This window comes from Hyla sarda, chromosome 3 (assembly GCF_029499605.1).
Source record: "Hyla sarda isolate aHylSar1 chromosome 3, aHylSar1.hap1, whole genome shotgun sequence".
Classification (NCBI taxonomy): Eukaryota; Metazoa; Chordata; class Amphibia; order Anura; family Hylidae; genus Hyla; species Hyla sarda.
In genome coordinates this window covers 212,334,308-212,359,810 of record NC_079191.1, presented here as the reverse complement: position 1 = coordinate 212,359,810, position 25,503 = coordinate 212,334,308, and the positions used below count along the sequence as shown (strand labels likewise).

The 25,503-nt window shown below is 44.6% G+C and overlaps 1 protein-coding gene across 10 annotated transcripts in view; it reads left to right on the top strand.

The window, feature by feature from the left end:
• CEP162 (centrosomal protein 162) overlaps nt 1–25,503 on the top strand; it is a 179,415-nt gene that overhangs the window by 102,592 nt on the left and 51,320 nt on the right. For all 10 annotated transcript variants that reach the window (XM_056566001.1, XM_056566006.1, XM_056566002.1 and 7 more), the window contains one exon: nt 8,187–8,462. In XM_056566001.1, the coding sequence (XP_056421976.1) occupies nt 8,187–8,462 (276 nt within the window). The remainder of the gene's footprint in view (nt 1–8,186; nt 8,463–25,503) is intronic.

The following is a 25,503-nucleotide window of genomic DNA, read 5'->3' as shown; positions in this document are numbered from 1 at the left end:
GCCCCAATCAACTTTGGTCAACGTGGGTTCTGGCTGCTGATAGAAGCTCGTGAGCACACTTCAAACCCCGGTACCAGAACCAGGGCATACAAGCCTTGGTCCTTAAAGCATAAAAACTATTATATTTTGCTCAGTATCTCATCCTGATAATGTACATGTACTTCTTTATGTGTCTATGACCTACAGAATTTGCTCTCAGAATTAGCTTTATTTCTGAAATACCTTAATTTTGTCCACCAGAAGCAGGGGGGCGGGTACTCACTGTGATAACCACTCCCCCTCCTCCCCCTCCCTCTCCTCAGTCCAGTGCTTCCCAAACAGGGTGCCTCCAGCTGTTGCAAAACTACAGCTCCCAGCATGCCCACACATCATTTGGCTGTGCAGGCATGCTGGGAGTTTTAGTTTTGCAACAGCTGGAGGTATATGATTGTAGTCCCCCTTTATTATACACACACACACACACACACACACACACACACACACACACACACACTGGCTTCATATATTCTTACACATACACATTAGATAGACACACTCATATATACACATACACACATATCCACACACACATACATGCAGGGACACTTACTTTTTTGTCTGCAATGCAATGTGTTTCTGCCTCTCTCACACAGCAGACATCAGTGAGAGCCCGGCAGCAGTCTTCCTGCCCCTCCCCTTCTCTTCACATGAGTCTGCAGTGTGTACAGCCCCTCCCCCTCCAAAACAAAGCAGTGTACAGAGCAGGACTGAATGCATTCCAGAAGGCAGGGGGGCAGTTGTTTGACTGGCTTTTTCAGTATGAAATACTGAAAATTTTCTAATGAAAGCAATTGCAAAACCTATTGCTTTTGCATGCTTTACAACAAATCAAAAGTTTTTATATCTGACAGTGCCTATTTAAGTACCAGGACTCTAGGGAATACCTGTATGCCCTTAGTCCTTAACAGGTTAATATATATGTATATATTCACCCTTTCTTTTCCTCTCGCTATATGTGTTTTAGGTACAATTACAACTTTTCTTGGTTGCTCTTCATTGGGGGACACCTATACTGATGGTATATGCTCTTGCCACAAGGAGGCGCTGACACTAGGAAAAGTCTGCTCCTCCCTGGAAGGATATAACCACCCACTGAAGTGAGGTAATCAGTTTTAGCTAGTGTCAGTAGGAGGCAAGATTATTATTTTCAAGTAAAGGCTGTTTAGTTTTTAGTTTTTTTGTATTTGTTTTCCTTTTTCAGGTGTGGGTTCAGGAACATGGCGCTACCTGTTCCCCCCCCCCCCCCCCCCATATGCGACAAAGGGGCACAGACATAGAGTATGTACTGCCAACCCCTTCTCGCCAATGGCCAGTGCCTGGAGGTTGTATCCTGGGTCCGGGTCCCCCACTGCCCCTGCTCACCCCGCTATCTTAGCCTGGTATGATGCAGCCTGACCATAAGCTGGTTGAAGACGCCTGGTTGAGTATGAGAAGATGGAGTCTGTTGGTGAGTATGTCTAACATCCTCCCCCCCCCTTCTTCCCCTCCCCCCCTTCTTCCCCTCTCGTTCTGTACTCCGCTAGAGTTTCTCCATCCTGAGGTCCCTTTTCCCCAGCGCTGACTTCCCAGCTGCCATTACATATGGCTGTGCTTGGCTAACCTTGTGGCCTCCTGGGCACGCTACCGGCAGCCCCATCTGCAGCAATCCTCAACCCCCAGACCCCCCCCCCCAAATCTTGCTGGGTTTCTGGTCTGGGGACCATATATTAAATGTTATTTTTTGGGTCCGCTTTAATATTTGATACTGCTACCCTGTTTTATCACCTAAAGAGGCAAAGGTCTGTTCGCCAACTCAGGGATATTGTGCATGGCATTTCTGCCATGACATGTCTTCCGCGCCCATAGCCGCATTCCAGACCCCTCCCCAGGGCGCATCTGCATCCTTGACCTTAGCTGATGGCCTTTCGTTCTCGTGTGTCTTTAGACATCAAGTATCCGCTTTGTGGTCTTATTCCCGGGAAGGTGCTGGGAAACCGCAGTGGTATCAATTTTCTCCCACAGGTCTTAGGAATCTGTGGCTAGTGTGCTGGATCCCCATCTCTAGTGCGAGCTTTTCAAGCACGGGTTCCTACTTGGACATGGGCTGGACCCAACACCACAGGCAGTGGTCTGCATTGTTTCCTCTGCTGCCAGTCACTCATCACATGGCTGCTGGAATTACAGCTCCCCACTGCTAAAAAGTGGTGTCTGAAGGAGTGACCCGGCGTGTACAATGGATTTTGTGCAGGGCGACTGGGATACAATCCATGGCTCCTTAGCCTCCCCTGATCTTCCTGGGTTGCTGGGAGCACTATTCATGGCCCCAGGTCTCCCCGCCCCTCCATATGCGACAATAGGGCACCAGCGCCTGGGGGTGTTCTCTTTTGATAAGCCAGATTGTTGTCTGCCGCCACCGGTCTCCCATCATGGGGCTGCCACGTGCTTGGCTGGAGTTTCAGTACCCCTTCTAATGGGAGGAGTCCAGAAGGGTGTCGTTATAGGTACAAGGGCACCCTGTGCCAGTAAGCTGGACAGTGGTCTTCATGGTCTCCTACACCTCTAGGTCGCCCTTCAGGAGTTACGGTCCCACTGCTATGGCACGGTGTCCGAAGAAGTTACCCTGTGTGTCCTATCGACCCTTTTCAGAGTGACAGAGATGCAATCCAGGGCTCCTCAACCTCCCCTGATCTTCCAGGGTGACGGGGATTCTATCCACTGGACTGCCTTGTGCTTGGCAGTGTTTTCCCATACCTTTCTGCGTGGGAGGACTCTGGCATCATCCCTGTGCACTTGCAGGAACCTTCATCCAATCAGCCAGACTTCGTCTGCATGGTCTCCGGCACCACCAGGTCGCCCATCGGATCGGCTGCGTTCTGGTACAGGAATCCAGTTAGCTATGATTTACTTCTACATCGGGTCAACTACCATACACTTCCCACTTCGTGAATGGAAGTTCAGGTATCCCACTTACGAGGTGTAGTTCGGAGTGAGTCAACGCATGTTGCTCCATGTACCCTATACAATGCACCACATACTGGTTCGCAGGGTTCCCTGCTTTACCAGGTCCCTCTCTGCATGTCTGCCGTTCTCACGGCTGAAGGCTGGTAACCCACTTTCAATGTGTGGTTCTGATTGTGGGATCAGGTGTGGCCATGGTCCCTATGCCATAGAGCCAGACAATGTCTGCAGGGTTTCTAATAGACCAAGTCACCTCCCCCTTTCCTGTCGCTCCCGTCACTGCATCCTGGTTACTCACTTTCCATGTGAAGTTCCACAAAGTGTGTCTCTGTGGGTTCATTGAACCAGTTATACCATTCAGACTGTCTCTGCATGTTTCCTGCCCCACATATCTCCTTCATCTTTTGAATCTGCCACAGCAGTCCTTGTGACGGGCACCATTAGGAAATGGGGTGTGGAGGTTTCCTACAGGTTCCATGGCTTTTCACCGCAACTGCAGCACTCTGTACCCCTTTCTAAGAGTGCCACATTAGTCTGCTAGGGGTATGGTTGTGACACGGTTGTGACATACCATTGGGTGCTGAGCCTGTCTTTCATACTGCGGACTTGGATGTCTGCGATTCCTGTCGTGTCTGCAATCTTTGCTCCTCACTACTATCAAAAGGTATCAATGTGTGTGTCCCTACATATGTTCTCAAGTATATGCAAAAAAAGAAACAGAGAGGAGAGCGCACTAATGTGCCATGATTCTGTATGTATAGGAGATACACAGGTGAACAAAGACTGGTGCGCTCACACTGTTGAAGGCTTATTCCCCAGATCCCTGGGAGGTAATGGTGGAAGAGCTGCTGGGCACCCGTTCGTCTCGGGAACTGGTCCTGGACGTCTGGTATAGGGAAAAGAGCAGTGGAATCCTGGTTCCACGAAGAAGCGGTGCTTGGTAGCGCTCGTTTCCAGCGAGAGACGAAAGATTGTAGTCTACGAACTCGGGTAGGGCATAAAGAAAAAAGTCTTTATTCGCACATGTAGTAACACAAGGGATAACGCGTTTCGAGGGGCGGAGACCCCCTCTTCGTCAGATCCAATTGGATCTGACGAAGAGGGGGTCTCCGCCCCTCGAAACGCGTTATCCCTTGTGTTACTACATGTGCGAATAAAGACTTTTTTCTTTATGCCCTACCCGAGTTCGTAGACTACAATCTTTCGTCTCTCGCTGGAAACGAGCGCTACCAAGCACCGCTTCTTCGTGGAACCAGGATTCCACTGCTCTTTTCCCTACGTATGTTAGCTCCCTCGGAACGTGAATAGCCCACCTTTCCTTCTGTTGGTGGGGTGTGCTTCGCACCTTCCTGTAATCTTGTTTCCACAGGTCTGTTCTGGCATGGAGCCTGGTGGGGCGTCACAGGCTGTTCAGCAACCCCTCCCCCTTATGCCTCCAGGTATCTTCCTGGATTCCTGTGCAGGGTGGCTCAGGAGCCTGCTTGGTTGCCTTACACATGACTAGACTGGCTCAGTTGGTGCCCATCTGACTGGGGTTCCCTCTGGGAACACAAACTGGATCCCCTATATGTTCTCGCAGAGTTCCTGGGTGCTTTGTCCACCCAGTACTTCGTCCGTTGCCCCGGGCGGCTTGTCCCTGCTCCTACAGTGCCTGGTGCACTTTGATAAGGTGGGGTTGGCATGGTCAGTGCCTGAGTTTCATCTCCACCACCCCTTGTGTTCCCCTTCACTAGGGGGACTATTTCGCTGGTCGCATTCTACTACCGAGATGAAGTCATTTCTTTCTCTTCCCACTTTATAGGAGGGATATCTGGCTGGGCCCTTGTTTTTAGCTTAGAGCATTCAGTAGAGCTTTTCACTGTCTCTGCCTGTGTGCTTACTGCCCACTATTGCAGCCTGGCTCTCTTCCTTTTTCTTGGTTATCTACTGCTGCTCAGGCAAGTAATATCAGGTAGTATTACTTTACTGAGATAGTAGTGGATGCATGGAATAGCCTTCCTGCAGAAGTGGTCGCTGGAAATACAGCGAAGGAGTTAAAACATGCATGGGATTAGCATAAGGCTATCCTTCATATAAGATAGGGCCAGGGACTATTGATAGGATTTAGATTATTGGGCAGACTAGATGGGCCAAATGGTTCTTATCTGCCGACATATTCTTTGTTTCTATGTTTCAACCTTGGCACTCCCCTCTGTCGGAGGGGTTTCTGCTATCATGTGTGGCTCGGCGACGGCTGGTCTAGCCTCCGACTGTCGTTTGGGTCCTGCCATTGCTCTCCTCCCCCCTCAGCACAATCTCCTTTGTAGGGTGTGTTCTTCCTTCCCTTGACGGTGTCAGTAGCACTACACTGACTCCACAGTTTTCTAGAGTTACCTGTGTTACCAGTGTTTCGTGGATGTTGGGTTTCCTGTAAGTCTTCTGGGAGACTCGGGAGACTCCAATTCCCATCTCGGCCGCTCTTGTGTTCGGGATACTTCTTTTCAGGGTCTTCTCCTTCGGGGTCCATGTTCTCTCGAAATGGAGGGCGTTCCGGTCACCCGGATTTCAGTTGTGACAGCTATTTCACCTCCCAGGTGCTCACGGCGGGCTCCTGGATAGGGGTTTTGGGTCTGCATATGTTCAGATCTTCGATTTTCCGCACCAGGCCTCTCTAGAGTCTGTTTCCGTCTCTTTTTCTTTTGTTGTGCTCTCTGTCTGGTTCTGTGTTCCTTAGAGTTGATTTCCTACCTCCTTCTGGGATGGTTCCGACTCCTCTGGCTTCCCAGTCAACTTTTTTTGGTCTCTCTGAGGACTGTAGGTTTAGAGTCTCTGCGAAGGACGGTCCCCTCCTTTGGTGGCCAAGTCCATCTCCATGGCTGGGGTATTTTTCCGGGAGCTCTGTTTCTAGGCCTCGTTTTTTTCTGGCCTGGGATGTCGTCCGCAGGCCTTAAGGGCAAGTGTGTTCGCTCTCGGGACTGATTCCCTTTCCCTAGTGGTTGTTATTCCCACCCTAGGGGACTGCTTTCGTATATCCCATCGGTATAGGTGTCCCCCAATGAAGAGCGATCGAGAAAAGGAGATTTTTTTTTTTGTACTCACCGTAAAATTTCTTTCTCATAGCATTCATTGGGGGGACACCACACACACCCATTTCTTCATTTTTTGTCCGGATATTCTTTTCCTGTTATTGTTTTTTTGTTTTTTTTTTTAACCAGGATTCTTTTCTAGGGTCCGTCGGACCTATTTCTTTGTTGGCTTCTCCTACTGCTTTGTGACAAAACTGATAACCTCATTTCCAGTGGGCGGGTATATCCTGCCAGGGAGGAGGCAACTTTTTTTCCTAGTGTCAGCGCCTCCTAGTGGCAAGAGCATATACCATCAGTATAGGTGTCCCCCAATGAAAGCGATGAGAAAGAGATTTTACGGTGAGTACAAAAAATCTCCTTTTTTCATAAAAAGTACAATTTATTTTTGTATAAAATATATTTTAATCCATTTGATCATAATGTACTACCAGTTCAGGATCCAATTCCAATCAAGCCTGGATTTATCGATAACATAGTTTTACACAGAATCTATAAAGCTATTGAAAAAGCTCAGGCACCTTTGAAACGTGTCTAGCCTAATTAATTGACCACCACCACCACCACGGCACTTAACTAAAACAGTCATTATCATCATTATCATTTATACCTGTTCCCTGAGAGTGCACACTCTGGAACCATCACCACCACAAGGACACTGCAATACTACCTGCTTACATTGCTATCCATCTCTTGTCATTCTGCATTCCATCTCCCTACTCTCTCTGTGTCTTCCTTGTGGTTGGCCTCCTGGCAAGCAGCAGCCACGCACAAACTTCTTCTGTTGAATTTCTGCCTTTTCTAGCTCGCCCGTGCAGTTGGCTTCGACCACACACTATTGCTTGAACAGAGCAAACACTACATAGGAACACCTTGGAGCTCAGCATGTGTGGTGATTTGGTAAGTGGTGCATTACTCAACTTCTCTAGTCACAGGAGCGATAACTTTTTTTTCTCCATAAGAATATCTCTCTCCCAACAAGTATCTACATAGTATGTCTGCTTCAAAAGAAACAATACAGAGATGTTACCTTTCTGCAATGGCAGTACAACATTTATTCTCTCCACAGGAGACATCAAGTGATATCAAAGAATCAAATGGGGCACAGCACCATATTCATTTACTCTATATTAGGAACACAATCTGTGTTTTTATTTTATGGTCACAATCAAAATACATTTTGAGGTTGGCATTATATCTTACATTATATATGTTATTTTTATGTTTTTGTATTTGTATGTTTTACCTTTTACATTTTGTATGTATGCATCTGGGTTGCTACAAGGACTCCAGATGTAATTGACATCAATTTTATGAATCATTAGAGATAATTCTAACAAGCAATACCTCACTATATATTTTATTCACTACTTTAAGACAACTAGCTTCTTTAAATTACATTGATTTCAACTATATAGAAACCATAAAAATTATTTTACATTCATTTATTTTATTTTTGTTAACCAAATTAAAGGACAGCAGCTACCGTATTTATCACCATGTAACTTTTTTAGGCAAAATTTTTTAGCCTAAAGTCTATCTGCGTGTTATATGCCGATAAACCGTTTATGGCCCCGCAGAAGCCTCTGCAGTTCAATGATTTAATGTGGCCACTTTAAATCATTGAACTGCAGCGGCTTCTGCAGGGCCAGAGTCCCGCTGCCCGATTCCCTCCCCATCCCCGACTTTATAGTTACATGTTCTTGGGACCGTGCTCTTTCAGGCTCCGGCAGCGTCCTGAGTGGTCACTGTGCGCTGCACATTGACAAGTGACATTGCTTTGAGGACCTCACTCATCATTGTGCAGAGGAGCAAGTGAGAGAAGCTCCGGCCACCATCTTGACTCATCAGACCCCCTGCCATTGTGCTGCTGGTGGTCCGATGATTTTGTGCAAGCACCCCTAACACTACAGATGCCGTGATCAGTACTGACAGAATGGCAGAAATCAGCAGGATCACTAATGTCCACCAATAGCTGCAGGTCCCCGGGACCCAGGCTGGGCCCTGTAGTCTATGAAGTGAACACAGCTCCTGCGCTTACTGCATAGATCGTGCATGCTGCACAACTATTTGGTGGCTATTTGGACTTGCAAAGCAAAATATATACTGCTTTTCTTTAACCTAAAATCATTGTTTTAAAATATGCAGTTGACTGTTCCTGTTGGTACAAATGAAACAACCTGTGAAAGGTACAAAGGCTCAGAAATCCATTATTCAGATGTGTGTGGCAATGATCTGACCATCCTTCAAAGACTTCAGAATGTTGAAGAGAAGTTAAATGCAGGACATGTGAAGACAGTCCATTTCAAAGAAGACTCTGTAATCAGGGAGCAGGAATTCAAGCAGGAAATAGAACAGATGAAAATAAATTATGAGAAAGAAATCAAAGAACTAAAACAGGAAAACTTCATTCTTCAAACAAAGGTAACTTGCTCTAGTTTAAGAATATTATAAAAGTTACAGGTTGTGCTCTATTCACCTTAGGCTAATTTCACATTCATGGGCTACATTTGGTATAAACCAATGTTTCATCCCAATAAATATTGCAAATGTGCAGATCAACATGTGCCACTCTATACAATATAGTGGCTTATGTCATCCATTGGCTCCTATACAAATGCCGTGGCATCAGACTATATTTTCTTATGCATGTACAATGTATTTGTAATTTGTCAAGGATGTATTTAAATATGTCATGGCTTTCTATGCCTAATGCAGAGGAAAGTTTGCTTTTGATCTGGTCATGAATTAGCTTAGATGTTGTTCATGAGAGAGGAGATAAGGGTGAACCTCTGCGAGCAGACATCTTATCCCCTATCATTTGGATAGGGGATAAGATGTTTAGGGGCGGAGCACCCCTTTAAACGAGACTTAAAAGCACAGACCGCACTTTTGAGTCCTGTTAAAGGTATAGTGCAGTGAAAAATAGCTTTCCCCCCCTAAAGATAGGGGATAAGTTATAGATCACAGTTGGTTCGACCACTGGGACCTCCCAAAATCTCCTGAAGCCACAGTTCCAACCCCCGCAGGAAGCTGCGGCTGACACGCCCCCTCCAAGTATCTCTATGGGATACATGGAGGGGGCATGTCAGCTGCCGCTCCATCCGGGGGTTGACACTCCCCCTTCCAGCAGAATGCTGGGGCACTGTTTAGAAAATCGTAGGAGGTCCTAGCGGTCGGACCCCCCGCGATCTATAACTTATCCCCTATCCTTTGGGGATAAGTTATCTTTCACTACAGAACTCCTTTATATTACCATATACTATACCAGCAGAAAGCGGCCCAAACGTGGTCTGTGACTATGTTTGAGCCGTTGAAATGAATAGGGGTCTGCTACAGTATGCCACAGTATATGTTGGCATTTCTTTCTTGGCAGGATGCTGACAGATACCTGTGATGTACTGCATAATTGCAGTGAGAACCCAACCTAAGGTTGGAGACTAAGCCAGTGAAGCTTAGTCTCTTTCACTGTGAAAGAGACGGCAGCCAGCACCGGTTTGTGCAAGAATTTTTAGTTTTTCCAATTTTATGGCACACTTACAAAGTGGGTGTTGCTTAGAGGAAAGGTGAAATGGGGCATGGCCTCACATGCATTCTAGATTTACTACAGTTTACACTAGAGTGAGGTTGTAGCTAGGGATGTCCCGATACCATTTTTTTAAGACCGAGTACGAGTACCGATACTTTAATTCTAGTACTCGCCAATACCAAGTACGAGTACTTATATTTTAAAGGGAATCTGACCCCAGGGTAACCCGGTTTCTGGCGCTGTTTACCGTGCGGATATGTGGGTCCTTGTTGTGTACAATGGAGGCGGTTGCTGTAATATGAGCCAAGATTTCTCTCTTCTCCATTGAACACAACAGGGTATTTGCATTGGCGGCGAGACCGATGTTCACATGGTGAGCAGCGGCAGAAACCGGGTCACCTGCACGATCTACCTATAAATTCAAGTTAGTGCAGGTGACTCTGCAGTAAGATTGTCTGTAATAGTAGGTAGTATCCCCCTTTTAGACATTAGCAGCAGCCCCCCTGTAGACATAAGTAGCAGCCCCCCCTGTAGACCACAGCGCCCCTTTAGACAGTGGGCCCCCCTTTAAACAGCAGCAGGGCCCCCCTTTAAACAGCAGCAGGCCCCCTCCTTTAGACAGCAGCAGGCCCCCCCCCTTTAGACAGCAGCAGGTCCCCCCCTTTAGACAGCAGCAGGGCCCCGCCTTTAGACAGCAGCAAGGCCCCCCCCCCCTTTAGACGGCAGCAGGGCCCCCCCCCTTTAGACGGCAGCAGGGCCCCCCCTTTAGACGGCAGCAGGGCCCCCCCGTTTAAACAGCAGCAGGGCCCCCGGTAGACATTAGTAGAAGCCCCCCTCCTTGCAGGCAGCTCACCTCCTTTGTCGGGTGCTGACGCTCCACTGTCCCGTTCTTCCGTCCACCCGGTCCGCATCATGTTGTCCTATGGAGGAGCATGTGACATATACGTCACTCCGCTTCCTCCGTAGTGTTACGTCGGGCGCAGGGGAGGAGGCGGAGTGACGTATATGTCACATGCTCCTCCATAGGACAACATGATGCGGCCCGGAGGACGGAAGAACGGGACAGTGGAGCGGCAGCAGGTATCGGGCATGGTATCGGGGACATTAAACGAGTCCCCGATACCATGCAAATAGCTAGTATCAGCCCCGATACCAGTACAGGTATCGGGACATCCCTAGTTGTAGCGCACAGTTACTTATGTGCCTGATTTATTAAGAGGTGTGCACTTTTAATGAATCTAGCAAGTCCTAAGCCAGCTGGATTTCCCTTAAAGGGGTACTCTGCTGGAAAACAAATGTTTTCAGAGTTAGACAGATTTGTAAATTGCTTCTATTTAAAAATCTAAAGCCTTCCAGTATTTATCAGCTACAGTGCTCCAGAGAGAGTCGTGTAGTTCTTTCCAGTCTGACCACAGTGCTCTCTGCTGACACAGGTTAATAAAAAGAAATCCTGGCACTGAGAATTTAGTCTTGAATGTCCTTACTATTTATTCATACATAAAACATATTTCACGCAGGACGTGTTTCAGCTATGTGCCATTTTCAAACTGCATAAAAACGGCACATTGCTGAAACGCGTCCTGCCAGTCGCAGCTTTGAAATACACATGTATTAAATTAAATAATAAATACTAAGGAGATTCAAGACTAAATTGTGTGTGCGGGATTTCTTATTATTTACCTATATTGGCTGTTCATCCTCGGGGATCACAGGCTTGCGAGTGTCCACCTTCTTCCTACTTAACACCAGGGGTGGATCCAGAGTCTACTCTCGGGAGGGGCACTATTAGAGTATTTTGTGTTGGCGGACAGAAAATAAGATGTTGCCTATGGAACTTACAATATTATTAAATGTATCATACAGTCCTAACCTTGTTTAAGACTCTTAGGCCGTGCTCATATGTCAGAATAATAATCAAATATACTAATTGCCACAGAATGGGAAAGTGGTAAAGAAGTTTTTACCATTTTTTTAAACTACAGCTCCCAGTATAACCTAAGCAGTGGTAAGGGGATGCTGGGAGTTGTTGTTCCACCCATCATAACTGTAGAAGTTACAAGTGATTCCAGCTCTGATCGGACATAGTGAGGAGGATACACAATGATATCAGTGACTATAGGTGACATCTTCACTATAGTGAGGAGAATACACAATGATATCAGTGACTACAGGTGACGTCTTCTCTGTAGTGAGGAGAATACACAATGATATCAGTGACTACAGGTGATGTCTTAGTGAGGAGATACACAATGATATCAGTGACTACAGGTGACGTCTTCTCTCTAGTGAGGAGAATACACAATGATATCAGTGACTATAGGTGACATCTTCACTATAGTGAGGAGAATACACAATGATATCAGTGACTACAGGTGACATTTTCTCTATAGTGAGGAGAATACACAATGATATCAGTGACTACCGATGACATCTTCTCTATAGTGAGGAGAATATACAATGATATCAGTGATTATAGGTGATGTCTTCTCTATAGTGAGGAGAATACACAATGATATCAGTGACTACAGGTGACGTCTTCTCTATAGTGAGGAGAATACACGATATCAGTGACTAGAGGGGATGTCTTCTCTATAGTGAGGAGATACACAATAATATCAGTGACTACAGGTGACATCTTCTCTATAGTCTTTCCTTATCTAATTCAGCTGGTACATACCGCCAAGATTTGTTCCAGCTAAATCTTCTCTCTGCAGAACTTGATGCCCAGATGGCTCCTCACTATGTCAGCACATTCTGATCCTCTATATGAAAACAATAATTATTATAATACTGCCAAACACTGTATTCTTTGAATATAATACTGGCACACCCTCTGAATATAATTCTGACACACTGTACACACTCTGAATATATAACACACTCTACCCTCTGAATATAATACCGCCACACACCGGATCCTCTGAATATAATACTACCACACACTGCGCCCTCTAAATAAAATACTATCACACACTGTACCCACTGAATATAATACTACCACACACTGCACCCTCTAAATTTAATACTACCACACACTGCACTCTCTGAATATAATTTGCTGTGCAGTGTACCCTCTGATTAAAATACTGTAATGTATTGTGGCCCCTAAAAAATGTACCACCCCACAAATTCCTCATAATATACACTATACTTCTGAAATGCAAAACATTCTGTGCCTTCAGATATAGTAATAATGCCCCATCTTGTGCCCCTACATATAATAATTATGACCCGTCCTGTTCCCCCCACATAACAATAATACCCTCTGTGCTGTGCCCCTCACATATAATGCTCCTGTCATTTGCCCCTCACATATATGGCCCCCTGTGTTGTGCCCTTCACATATAATGCCCCCGTTCTTTCCACCTCACATATAATGCCCCGATCATGCACCCTCATATATAATGCCCCCATCATGCGCCCCTCACATATAATGCCCCCATCATGCGCCCCTCACATATAATGCCCCCTGTGCTGTGCCCTTCACATATAATGCCCCCGTTCTTTGCCCCTCACATATAATGCTCCCATCGTGCGCCCCTCACATATAATGCCCCCTGTGCTGTGCCCTTCACATAATGCCCCCGTTCTTTGCCCCTCACATATAATGCTCCCGTCGTGCGCCCCTCACATATAATGCCCCCTGTGCTGTGCCCTTCTTCACCTCAGGGGGCATTATATGTGAGGGGCACAGCACAGGGGGCATTATATGTTTGGGGCACATGACAGGAGCATTATATGTGAGGGGCACAGCACAGGGGGCATTATATGTTTGGGGCACATGACAGATGCATTATATGTGAGGGGCACAGTACAGGGGGCATTATATGTTTGGGGCACATGACAGGAGCATTATATGTGAGGGGGAACAGCACAAGGGGCATTATATGTGAGGGGCACATGATGGGGTATTAAATGTGTGGGGCACAGCAGGGGGGGCATTATATGTGTGGGCCACAGCACAGGGGGCGTAATATGTGTGGGGCACAGAACAGGGGGCATTATATCATATAATGTCCCCCCAGTGCTGTGCCCCACACATATAATGCCCCCTGTGCTGTGCCCCTCACATATAATGCCCCCTGTGCTGTGCCCCACACATATAATTTATATGTGTGGGGCACAGCACAGGGGGCATTATATGTGTGGGGCACAGCACAGGGGGCATTATATCATATAATGCCACCCTGTGCTGTGCCCCACACATATAATGCCCCCTGTGGTGTGCCCTTCACATTCAATGCCCCCTCTGCTGTGCCCCACACATAAAATTTATGTGTGGGGCACAGCACAGGGGCCATTATATGTGAGGGGCACAGCACAGGGGGCATTATATGTTAGGGGCACAGCACAGGGCCCCCCCCCCCCCCCTGTCATGTGCTCTTCACATATAATGCCCCCTGTGCTTTGCCCTGCAGCCCCTCATTAAATATTCCACAAGTTTTTAAATCCCCCTCTCCCCTCCTCCTGTACGATATAGTGCCCCTAACAGTGGCACATATTCTGTTCCTCTAATCCCCTGGGCCCTGAGCATACTCTTCTTACTTACAGTATGCGGGCCGCGGGGACGTGATCTCCGGGCGCCGACGCGATGATGTGACGTCCTAGCGCCAGCCTTTAGTGGATCGCGTCCCCGCAGCTCACACGCTGTGTACTCACAGCGTGTGTGAAAGGTTAGTGAATGGTGGAGCGGGAGCATACAGCTTCGGCTCCACCATGCTTGGGGGCGGGGGGCAGCAATCTTGTAAAAATTACACATTGGGCCTCATTTATGAAGAGTGTGGGGTTTTACTAGTGTGAAATGTTGTTTCAGGATTACAGGATTTCACTCTAATTACTATGAGGATTCACAGATTTACAAGTCGAGAAATTTTTCTGACCAGCTATTCCTAGGTGGAAATTTCCATCCATTTATTTACAGGATTTTCTATGAATTCAATAGTAAATAGGTTGGGTTGTGAAACCATGTCCCTTTTTGGCCTTCCCTCTTTGCGACAGATAGGCTTTTCACAATGCAATGTCGGGATAGTCAGATTTTTCTGGTGTACCCCTTGCATGCTAAATCGGCAAACAGAGGTAAGCAAAAGGCATACACAAAAAGCCCTACATTATTCTCTATTAATAGTCTATGCTGCACTATATAATAATAAAAAAATAAATAAACTATAGGACTTATGCATGCATCCAATCTGCCTATATGTTTCAGCATTAGGACATATGCAAACGTCCTGTTGATCTGTGGCTCTGTGTTATGCCCTGCAGGAGATTGTGGCAAGACCCGGCAGTCAATCACTGCCAATTATCCTCCACTGCTGCTGAGAGCAAGATTGTGCTGGTCTCTGCAGCGTTAACCCCACGGTACTGACCACGATATCTGTAGGATTAACAAAGAGAGGGGGCTCCCCTGTCCCCATCGGCAACCAACTGATGTGATCACGGGGTACTAATGGATTCCATCCCAGCAGGCGGTCAGCTGATGGCCTCCTGTCTGCCAAGTACAGTAGCCTTTGAGGTCCAGCCATAACTTTCAGGTAATACTGGCAGTTATACTGTGCTGCAGATGTACTGCAGCATGGTGTACCAGGTAAAAAGTGTAAAAATAAAAGGTTTTTCAATAAATAAAATAGCCTTTTCCCAATAAAGCCATGTAGTATCTAAAAAAAAATATATATATATATATATATATATATATATATATATATAATCCCAAAATAAAGCAGCACTACTTATCCAGTCCAACCAAAAAATTGGTGCCAGCGTCCCAAAGGACTTGATCAGAGTCCATCCAAGATAAGAACCAGATACAGGCGCAGCACTCCAACAAAATAAGTGATTTAATATCTCATGTCAGCATTACAACGTTTCAGCTCCTCCTGGAGCCTTTTTCAAGCATAGTGATACACAAACCTATGAGGGCTTTTATGCCCATACAAATCATTAGTGCCAAACAATTTCATAAAGTGATCATTAATACAAATCGAATAAAAACGACATAAGTGCAAATATAAATTCATGTAGAAAATAGTGCATACTGGTATATAAAGTGCGCTAGTGCATACTGTGCAGAGTAATAGTAAAAATATTAAAAACACAGCTTGAAAAATACAATTCATAGTTAAATTACATATAACAAGAAGATATGCAACACATGTGTATACAAAACGATTCATAGAAATACATGCATACTGAACAATGAAGGGGAGGCATTCACTTGATCCATGTAATGGTGCTGCAAGCGTGGGTAATTAGTTACTGCGCCTGCGTGAGAGGCTGAAAGCACTTCCAGATATAAGATCCCTGTCATGAGACCAGTCTGGTCACATGACCCGTTGTCCCGGCAACTGTCAACACTGTGTGCAAGGCAGTGTTTCAGGATCTCTAGAGCACAGGCTGTCAAACATGCTGAGAGCAGATGTTAACCCTAAGTGAACCAAACCTGCTGAACAATATGCAGAATTGAGTGTAGTGCATCAGCACTGTGGATATAAGTGACCCAGATGAGGGAAGTAATCCATGAAACTAGCAGAAGAACAAGAAGAATCAAAAGAAGAGTAAATAAAATATAATAGAGAAGAGAAATATAAACTAATAAAATTGTATGGATAACGAAAAATAATTAAAAATAGACAAGATAGACAGATAGACAAAATAGACAAAATAAGAATAAAAATGTAAAAAAATATATAGAAAAATAAAAATACGTAATAAAAAAATGAATAATGAAAACATAAATATTGTTTTGAGGAATCCTATTTATTTTAGCTGTATATCATACAGTAGATATTGTGATGGTGATTTTAGAGGGGTTCTAAAAACTTGTGTAGCTAGGGACGGTTCCCAAACTGGACCCAGTTAAGGGCCAGGATGTTATCCATCAGAGGGGGGACCCCTGTGTTAGGGACCGTCAAGTCCCCACCCCACTAAGGTCACCCCACCTTCTTATTAAGTGCGCCCGCTTGTCCAGCAGCGCTAACCCCAATGTATCAATACACCATATCTCAAGAGGGAAATATATATTCTAAAATAAAAAAATAATAATAAAAAATAAAAATAAATAAATAAAAAAATATAAATAAAAAATAAAATTTTTTTTAGAGTATAGCAGAAAGAGCAGTCCTTACAAGAGAGTATCATAAAGAAAAACCCCCAAGCAAGGTCTCCCATTCCCAGTACAGATACTACTACACCACTACTGCACTCATACAGCATTTATTCAGTTCAACACAGCATAGATGGAAATTCTTCAAACATATAGATAGTACATTCCAAAACTGTTCATTTTTGCAATGTTGGAGCAGGTGAAGTCTCCTCCTTCAAATATCCAATTCTGAAAGAAAAAAAAAGGACATTTTTTATAGTTATTGTAAAGTCATAATTGTGTATCACATCACATATGTAGAGGGAGGAGGTACAGTACATAGAGAAAAACCTACACCTATATATATAGATCATATGTTTAGATAGTATTAAAGTCTACATTAAGACCATGGGGACGTAATGAGTTTAACTTATGTATCCACCACAGTTCGCGTTTTTTAAGAAGAGCTAACCGATCACCCCCTCTCACAGGGTTCAGAATATGGTCGATAGCCATAAAGTGTAGGTCTTTTCCAAGTGTCCAAACTCAGTGAAGTGTTTGGACACTGGAAGATCCAACCGTTGTTTACGTATGCTGAATCTGTGGTTATTAATATAGATTTATTATATATAATATATTATATATAAAAATTAATATTAATATAGACCAAACTACATGGGCAAGTAAGAACATAAATTACCCACGTCGAATCACAAGTAAGATAAAACTTTAAAGGATATTTAACTTGAGTCTCCGGATGTGTGAAAAAAGATCCCTTGAGCGTGAATTTGCAGTCAACACATGATAAACACGGATAAGAGCCAGTTTTGCGTGTACCTGTAATGCTGACATGAGATATTAAATCACTTATTTTGTTGGAGTGCTGCGCCTGTATCTGGTTCATATATATATATATATATATATATATATATATATATATATATATATATATATATGTTATTTGTACAATAAAACACAAGAACATAAAAAGCTATATAAATTTGTGTATCGCCATAATTTTGCCAACCCACAGAATAAAGATAACATCATTTTTACTGCATAATGAACGCCTAAAAATATTTTTTTTAAATTTCCAATTTTTCACAATATTTTGGATTTTTTCGCAAAAAATGCTGCATGTTTCAACAAAAATTTGCCCCTAATATAAAGTACAATATTTCACGGAAAAACAGTCCCAGAATCATTTCACTCAGTAAAAGCATGTCCAAGTATCACTTAAAGAGACACATGCATGATTTTAAAAAATGGGGCTTGGTCATTAAGGTAAAAAGAGGCAGTGCCTTTGAGGGGTTTAAGGGGTTATCCAATGAACGGAATAAAAAAAAACTCAGAGCAGCATGCTCCCCCCCGCACTAACCAGCAGTACTGGCTGTGCGGGGGACGCTGATCAGTTTGATGCCTATTGTGCTCGGATCCGATATGTTCATTTTTCCCTACATGTTAATTAAGTGCTAACTGGCACAGGCGGGGTAACTGGCACTCTGACGTCAGCGGCCGCAGCGCTGCCCAGCCCATCAATATTCCTCCCCTCCCTCCGCCTCTCCCTCTTCACTACAGAGCGGGGAGAAGAGGGAGGGGAGGAATATTGATGAGCTGGGCGGCGGTGACGTCAGAGTGCCAGTTAATGCCGCATGTGCCAGTTACCATTTAATTAGCTTATAGGGGAAAAACGAAGATATCGGCCGAGCGGATCCGGGCACAGTAGGTATCAAACTGATCAGCATCCCCCACACTATCAGCCAGTACCACTGGTTAGTGCAGGGGGAGCAATCTGACAGTTTCCCTTTAACCATGCATCTATTATTCTACAGTGAACTATTAAATTTCCTGTACGTGGCTCTAAAACACCTTTCTTCCCTCCTACTTGTTCCCTTCCCCACATGCTTTTTTAACCCCTTAAGGACCACGGATGTATATTTACATCCATGGCTGGCTCCCGATCTATGAAACGCGCTCAAAAACTGACAATGTTAAACTTTATAATTTTTCCTGCATGCAGTTATGATTTTTTCCAGAAGTACAACAAAATCAAACCTATATAAGTAGGATATTATTTTAATCATGTGGACCTACAGAAGAAAGATAAGGTGTCTTTTTTAACGAAAAATTTACTGCGTAGAAACGGAAGCCCCCAAAATTTACAAAATGTCATTTTTTTTCTTCAGTTTTGTCGCACAATAATTTTTTTTTTTTTCGTTTCTCTGTAGATTTTTGGGTAAAATGACTGATGTCATTACAAAGTAAAATTGGTGGTGCAAAAAAAAGCCATCATATGGTTTTTTAGGTGCAAATTTGAAAGAGTTACGATTTTTAAAATGTAAGGAGAAAAAAACGAAATTGCAAAAACTGAAAAACACTTGGTCCTTAAGTGGCTAAACTACAGGTCCCAGCATTCTTTGCTGCCGATCTGTGCTTGCTTACCCTTAACTGTCGTTTTCTTCCCCAGTTCTTTGACCCCAACCCTCAGTGTTACTAAGCAACCATTCCCATCCCGCTTCCATCTTCTGTACTATATAGCAGTGATTCACAAAATGGGTGCCTCCATCTGTTGCAAAACTACAACTCCCAGCATTCCCAAAAAGTCAAAGGGGGCGTGGCCTACATGGACTCAGACAGCATAGAAGTCACATGACTCTGTCTCCAAGGGTGGGGGCCAGAGTTAGTTAGGGGAAGAAAGCCGAGACAGAGTGGACACAGGATGGCTCATTTTCCTGCATTTCGCACATTTTGTGCTTCATATAGCTCTGCAATGGAGCATTACTTTTAATTACTTGCTTAGGAAGTTATATTTATCATTACATGGGGGAATTAAATAAATCATATTTTACTTAACTGAACTACCCCTTTAAGCTTGTCAGATCTGCCCAGAATATATGCCTGCCCAGAAGATGGGTATCTTAATCATGAGCTGTATGTATAAACTTTGACTTTGCGTGTTAAAATTGATGCATAAATATTTATCTCTTCTGCTGTTTTTTAACCTCTTAAGGACGCAGGACGTACCTGTACGCCCTTCGCCCGGTCCCAGCATAAAATGCGAGGTCACACCAGGTCAGTCCCGGAGGCTAATGACAGCCGGGACCCTGGGCTAAGAGCGTGTGGCACCGATCGTTATTAGCCCTTTAGACGCGGGGTTCAATGTTGATAGCAGCACCTTAAATGAAAGTAAAAGCTTCCCGGCAGCTCGATTGGGCTGATCGGGACCAACCCAGTGAAATTGCGATGCCCCAATCAGCTAGAACGCGAGCGTAGGTCCCCTCACCTCCCTCCGTCTCATCTGATCTGCAATTGATTGCTCCAAGCCTGAGATCCAGGCTTGAGCAATCGACCGCCGATTACACTGATCTTTGCCATGTCAATGCACGTCGATGATTTGTGTATGAGATCGGTATGTGCAGTGAAATAGCCACCAGGGGGCTATAACACTGCAAAAAAAAAGTGTAAAAAAAAATTTAATAAAGATCATTTAACACCTTCCCTAATAAAATAAGAATCACCCCCCTTTTCCCATTAACAAAAAAAAAAAGTGTAAATAAAAATAAACATATGTGGTATCGCCGCATGCAGAAATGTCCAAACTATAAAAATATATTGTTAATTAAACCGCTCGGTCAATGGCGTACGTGCAAAAAAATTCAAAAGTCCAAAATAGCGTATTTTTGGGCACTTTTTATATGATAAAAAAATGTATAAAAAGCAATCAAAATGTCCTATCAATATAAAAATTGTACTAATAAAAACTTCAGATGACGGCGCAAAAATGAGCCCTCATACCGCCCCATACGCGGTAAAATAAAAAAGTTATAGGGGTCAGACGATGACAATTTTAAACATATACATTGTCCTGCATGTAGTTATGATTTTTTTTTTTTAAGTAATACAAAATCAAACCTATATAAGTAGGGTACCATTTTAACCGTAATGACCTACAGAATAAAGATAACATGTCATTTTTACCCAAAAATGCACTGCCTAGAAACGGAAGCCCTTAACTCCTTGCGGACAAAGGGCGTATGCATACGCCCTCGCGTCCCGTCACTTAAGGATGGAGGGCGTATCCATACGCCCTCCGTATTTCCGATCACCGCATCTCGCCGGGCGGTGATCGGACCAGGATGACTGCTGATATCTATCAGCAGGCATCCCGTGGCAATGCCTAGGGGGTCCTGAGACCCCACCATGTCGGTGGGGTCACCATGTCAATTCAGACCTGCGATTTGCCGAGATCCGGGCAAATCGGGTCACCAGAGACAGCTTCGACCAGCCTAAAGGATAGGAGCGAGGTGGCAGTTTTGCCACCCCCTCTTATCCCCTGCCATTGGTCGGTCAGGCTGACCACCAATGGGGGGCAAGAGTTAATTTCCCCCCGCTCTGCCCACCAATCGAAGTCGGTGCAGAGCGGGGGAAACACGGGCGGCGAGGAGGGAGCATGGTCTGGCTTACCCGGACCTGCGGAGGTGGCATCCACGAGCAGCGGCTGCAGCAGGAGGAGCGGCGGCCGGCAAGTGCGGCGGAGAAGGCTGCAGTGAAGATCGCGATAAGTGATCTTCACTGTGGCCTTCTAAAATCTGCAAAACTACAACTCCCAGCATGCCCGCTCAGCCAAAGGCTGTCTGGGCATACTGGGAGTTGTAGTTTTGCAACATCTGGAGGGTCACAGTTTGGAGACCACTAAGTCTCTCAACTGTGGTCCTCCAGATGTTGCAAAACTACAACTTTCAGCATGCACTGACTGTCTGGGCATGCTGGGAGTTGTAGTTATGCAACATCTAAAGTGGCACAGTTTGGAGACCACTATATGATGGTCTCCAAACTGTAGCCCTCCAGATGTTGCAAAACTACAATTCCCAGCACGGCCAGACAGTCAGGGATGCTGGGCATGTAGTTATGCAATATCTGGCCCTTCAGATGTTGCAGAACTACAACTCCCAGCATGCCTGGACAGTCTAGGCATGCTGGGACTTGTAGTTCTGCAACATCTGAAGGGCCAGATATTGCAGAACTACACGCCCAGCATCCCTGACTCTCTGGCCGTGCTGGGAATTGTAGTTTTGCAACAGCTGTAGGCACACTGGTTGGGAAACACTGAGCTAGAGTCTGTTTCCTAACTCAGTGATTCCAACCAGTGTGCATCCAGCTGTTGCAAAACTACAACTCCCAGAGTGCACTGACAGACCGTACATGCTGGGAGTTGTAGTCTTGCAACAGCTGGAGGCACATTGGTTGGAATCCCTGAGCTAGAGTCTGTTTTCTAACTCGGTGTGCCTACAGCTGTGTGCCACCGGTGTGCCTACAGCTGTTGTAAAACTACAACTCCCAGCATGTACGGTCTGTCAGTGCATTCTGGGAGTTGTCATTTTGCCACAGCTGAAGGTTTGCACCCCCCCCCCCCATGTGAATGTACCCTAAAAACACTACACTAACAAATAATAAAAAGTAAAACGCTACATATACACCCCCTTACACGTCGCCCCCTCCCCCCCCAATAAAAATGAAAAACGTCTCATACGGCAGTGTTTCCTAAACGGCACCTCCAGCTGTTGCAAAACCACAACTCCCAGTGTTGCCGGACAGCCACTGACTGTCCTGGCAGGCTGGGAGTCTTGCAACAGCTGGAGGCACCCTGTTTGGGAAACACTGCTGTAGGGTTTTGGTGGAGACAAGCCCCATCCTTGTAACCGGGTCCACCCCTACTGCAAATTCCTAATTTAGGCCTCAATTGCGCATGACACTCTCTCACTTCAGAGCCCTGTCGTATTTCAAGGCAACAGTTTTGGGCCACATATCGGGAGAAATTGCGTTACAAATTTTTTTTTTTTTTTCTCCCATTACCCTTTTTAGAAATGGTAAATTTTGGGGGAAAAACTGCACTTTAGTGAAGAATTTTTTTTTTTCATTTACACATCAGAATTTAGCGAAAAGTTGACAATCACCTGTGGGGTGTTAAGGCTCAGTGGACCCCTTGTTACGTGCCTTGAGGGGTGTAGTTTCCAAAATAGTGTGCCATGTGTGTTTTTTTTTTTTTTTTTGCTGCTCTGGCACCATAAATGTGACATGCCCCCAAAAACCATTTCAGAAAAACTCACTCTCCATAATCCCATTGTCACTCCTTCCCTTCTGAGCCCTCTACTGCACCCGCTGGACACTTGACATACACATATGAGGTATTGGGTTACAAATTTTGGGGGGATTTTTCTCCTATTACCCCTTGTAAAATTTCTAAAACTGGGTCTACAAGAACATGCAAGTGTAAAAAATGAAGATTTTGAATTTTCTCCTTCAATTTGCTGCTATTCCTGTGAAACACCTAAAGGGCTAACACACTTTCTGAATGTCATTTTGAATACTTTGGGGGGTGCAGTTTTTATAATGGGGTCATTTATGGGGTATTTCTAATACGAAGGCCCTTCAAATCCACTTCAAATCTGAACTGGTCCCTGAAAAATTCCGATTTAGAACATTTTGTGAAAAATTGGAAAATTGCTTCTGAACTTTTAAGCCCTCTGATGTCTTCCAAAAGTAAAAACATGTAAACTTTATGATGCAAACATAAAGTAGACATATTGTATTTGTGAATCAGCAAATAATTTATTTGGAATGTCTGTTTTCCTTACAAGCAGAGAGCTTCAAAGTTATAAAAATGCTAAATTTTAAATTTTTTCATCAAATTTTGGAATTTTTCACCAAGAAATTATGCAAGTATCTACAAAAATTTACCACTAACATAAAGTAGAATATGTCACGAAAAAACAATCTCAGAATCAGAATGAAAATTAATAGCATCCCAGAGTTATTAATGCTTAAAGTGACAGTGGTCAGAATTGCAAAAAAATGCTCCCGTCTTAAGGGTTATAATGGGATCCGTCCCCAATGAGTTAAGTTACAAAATTGCATTTTTTCTTCAATTTTGTCGCACAATTAATTATTTTTCTGCTTCGCCATGGACATTTTGGTAAAATGACTAATGTCACTGAAAAGTAGAATTGGTGGCGCAAAAAATAACCCATAATATGGAATTTTGGGTGCAAAATTAAAAGTGTTATGTATTTTAGAAGGTGATGAGGAAAAAATTCAAATGCAAAAAAACAAAACCCTGCGTCCTGAAGGGGTCAAGTATAGTGGTGTAGAATATATAAAATATAACTGTTGTTGCAAAATGTAGTTTATGTGGGTACCGTGGAAGGAGGATTTATCGTTGATCTGTTACTACCATGAGGTCAGGGCTGTCACTTATTTTTAGCTACTACTTACTGAAATGGCTACTGAAAGCTAATTGCTAATAGCTTATTGTAATTACAGGTAATTTTCTGTAATAAGCTGTGGGGCTGTCCTGTAGCCCTGTGTAGAGTGAAAGATGTGGACATCATAAATGCCAGTAAGAAAACCCAGCAGTGAAAAGACTGTGCACTTTCTTAGGACTAATTCATTTTAGAGGATAAGTTATCCGTTTTATTTGTCCAGTTTCACTAGTTGCTTTTTATATCTTTAACAATAAAGCATGCCGGTTCTTTCAAAATATATTTTAGAACATGAATGGTTTTTACCCCTTAAGGACACAGCCTATTTTGCCCTTCAAGCGCAACTGTCACCAGTGTCCCTCCCCCCAGACTACTCACATGAGCTTACTGTTGTGAACACATGTAATGCAGCCATAACTTTGGCTGCACTTCTGGCTGCTTTATCTGGGTGAAAATCATGTTCGGTTGCTGGTCAGCATTCCCCCCCCCCCACCCCCTAGACCCCCCGCCACACCTATCCTCCCTACATCACCGCTAGGTCCTCAGCACACGCGCCCCTGATATCCTGGACGCGCGTGTGGCCCGGTGTGACTTACTAGAGCAAGCGCTCGCTCCCTGCCTCTAGTACAGCGCACGCGCACTAAGGTTTCAACCGGCAGGAGTCAGCGCTCCTTCATTTTCTGTGTTCTGTCTTGATCTAGCGGTTACTAGAGACAGATTTCCCTTAACAGGCATTGAACAGAAGATTGTAGAGTGAGAAACCTATTGGCCAAGACTTTAGTACTTAATTTCTAGACTAATGAGCCATAAATAAAAGGGGTTGTCCCACCTCGCTCTTATAGTTTTTAAGCTAGCGTATGCCTCCTAGAGTTATGTAAATAGTGTAGCTCACAGAACTAGGCCATGTGTGTAGTTCCCATTATAGGGAATAGGAGTTACGCAAATTGCAGAACTTCCCCACTTTGACTACTTCTGACTTTTCTGACTAACTCCTGCAGCCACTGAAAATGCAAGGTGGGGGTGAGCATGGGTGTCGCTGGTGGAAGGATTTTGCTGCCTGGTTACTCCCCTTCCTGACCTCCTCCATTGCTGTAAATTTCTATGTGCTGCAGAGGATCACTTTTTGTTGCCGGAGGAGCTGAATTGGGATTTGGTGCCTGCAGAAAGGCATATGATCATATTTGCATATAGCATCCTGACACTTGAGATGAACAGATTTTGCAAATACTTGTTGTGACTTGTGGTACTTCATCCCTGTATTTCTGTATGGTCTAAAAGACGATGCACTACATTGTGCTTAGCTAAACTGGGGAAAATTACCGTATTTATCGGGGTATACCACACACCGGCCTATAACACGCACCCTCATTTTACCAAGGATATTTGGGTAAAAAAAGTTTTTTACCCAAATATCCATGATAAAATGAGGGTGCGTGTGTGCGCGTGTATACCCCGATACAGCCCCAGGAAAGGCAGGGGGAGAGAGGCCGTCGCTGCCCGCTTCTCTCCCCCTGCCTTTCCTGGGGTCTAGAGCGCTGCTGTCGGCCCTTTTCACCCCCTGGTTATCGGCGCCGCTGCCCGTTCTGTCCCCCTGACTAT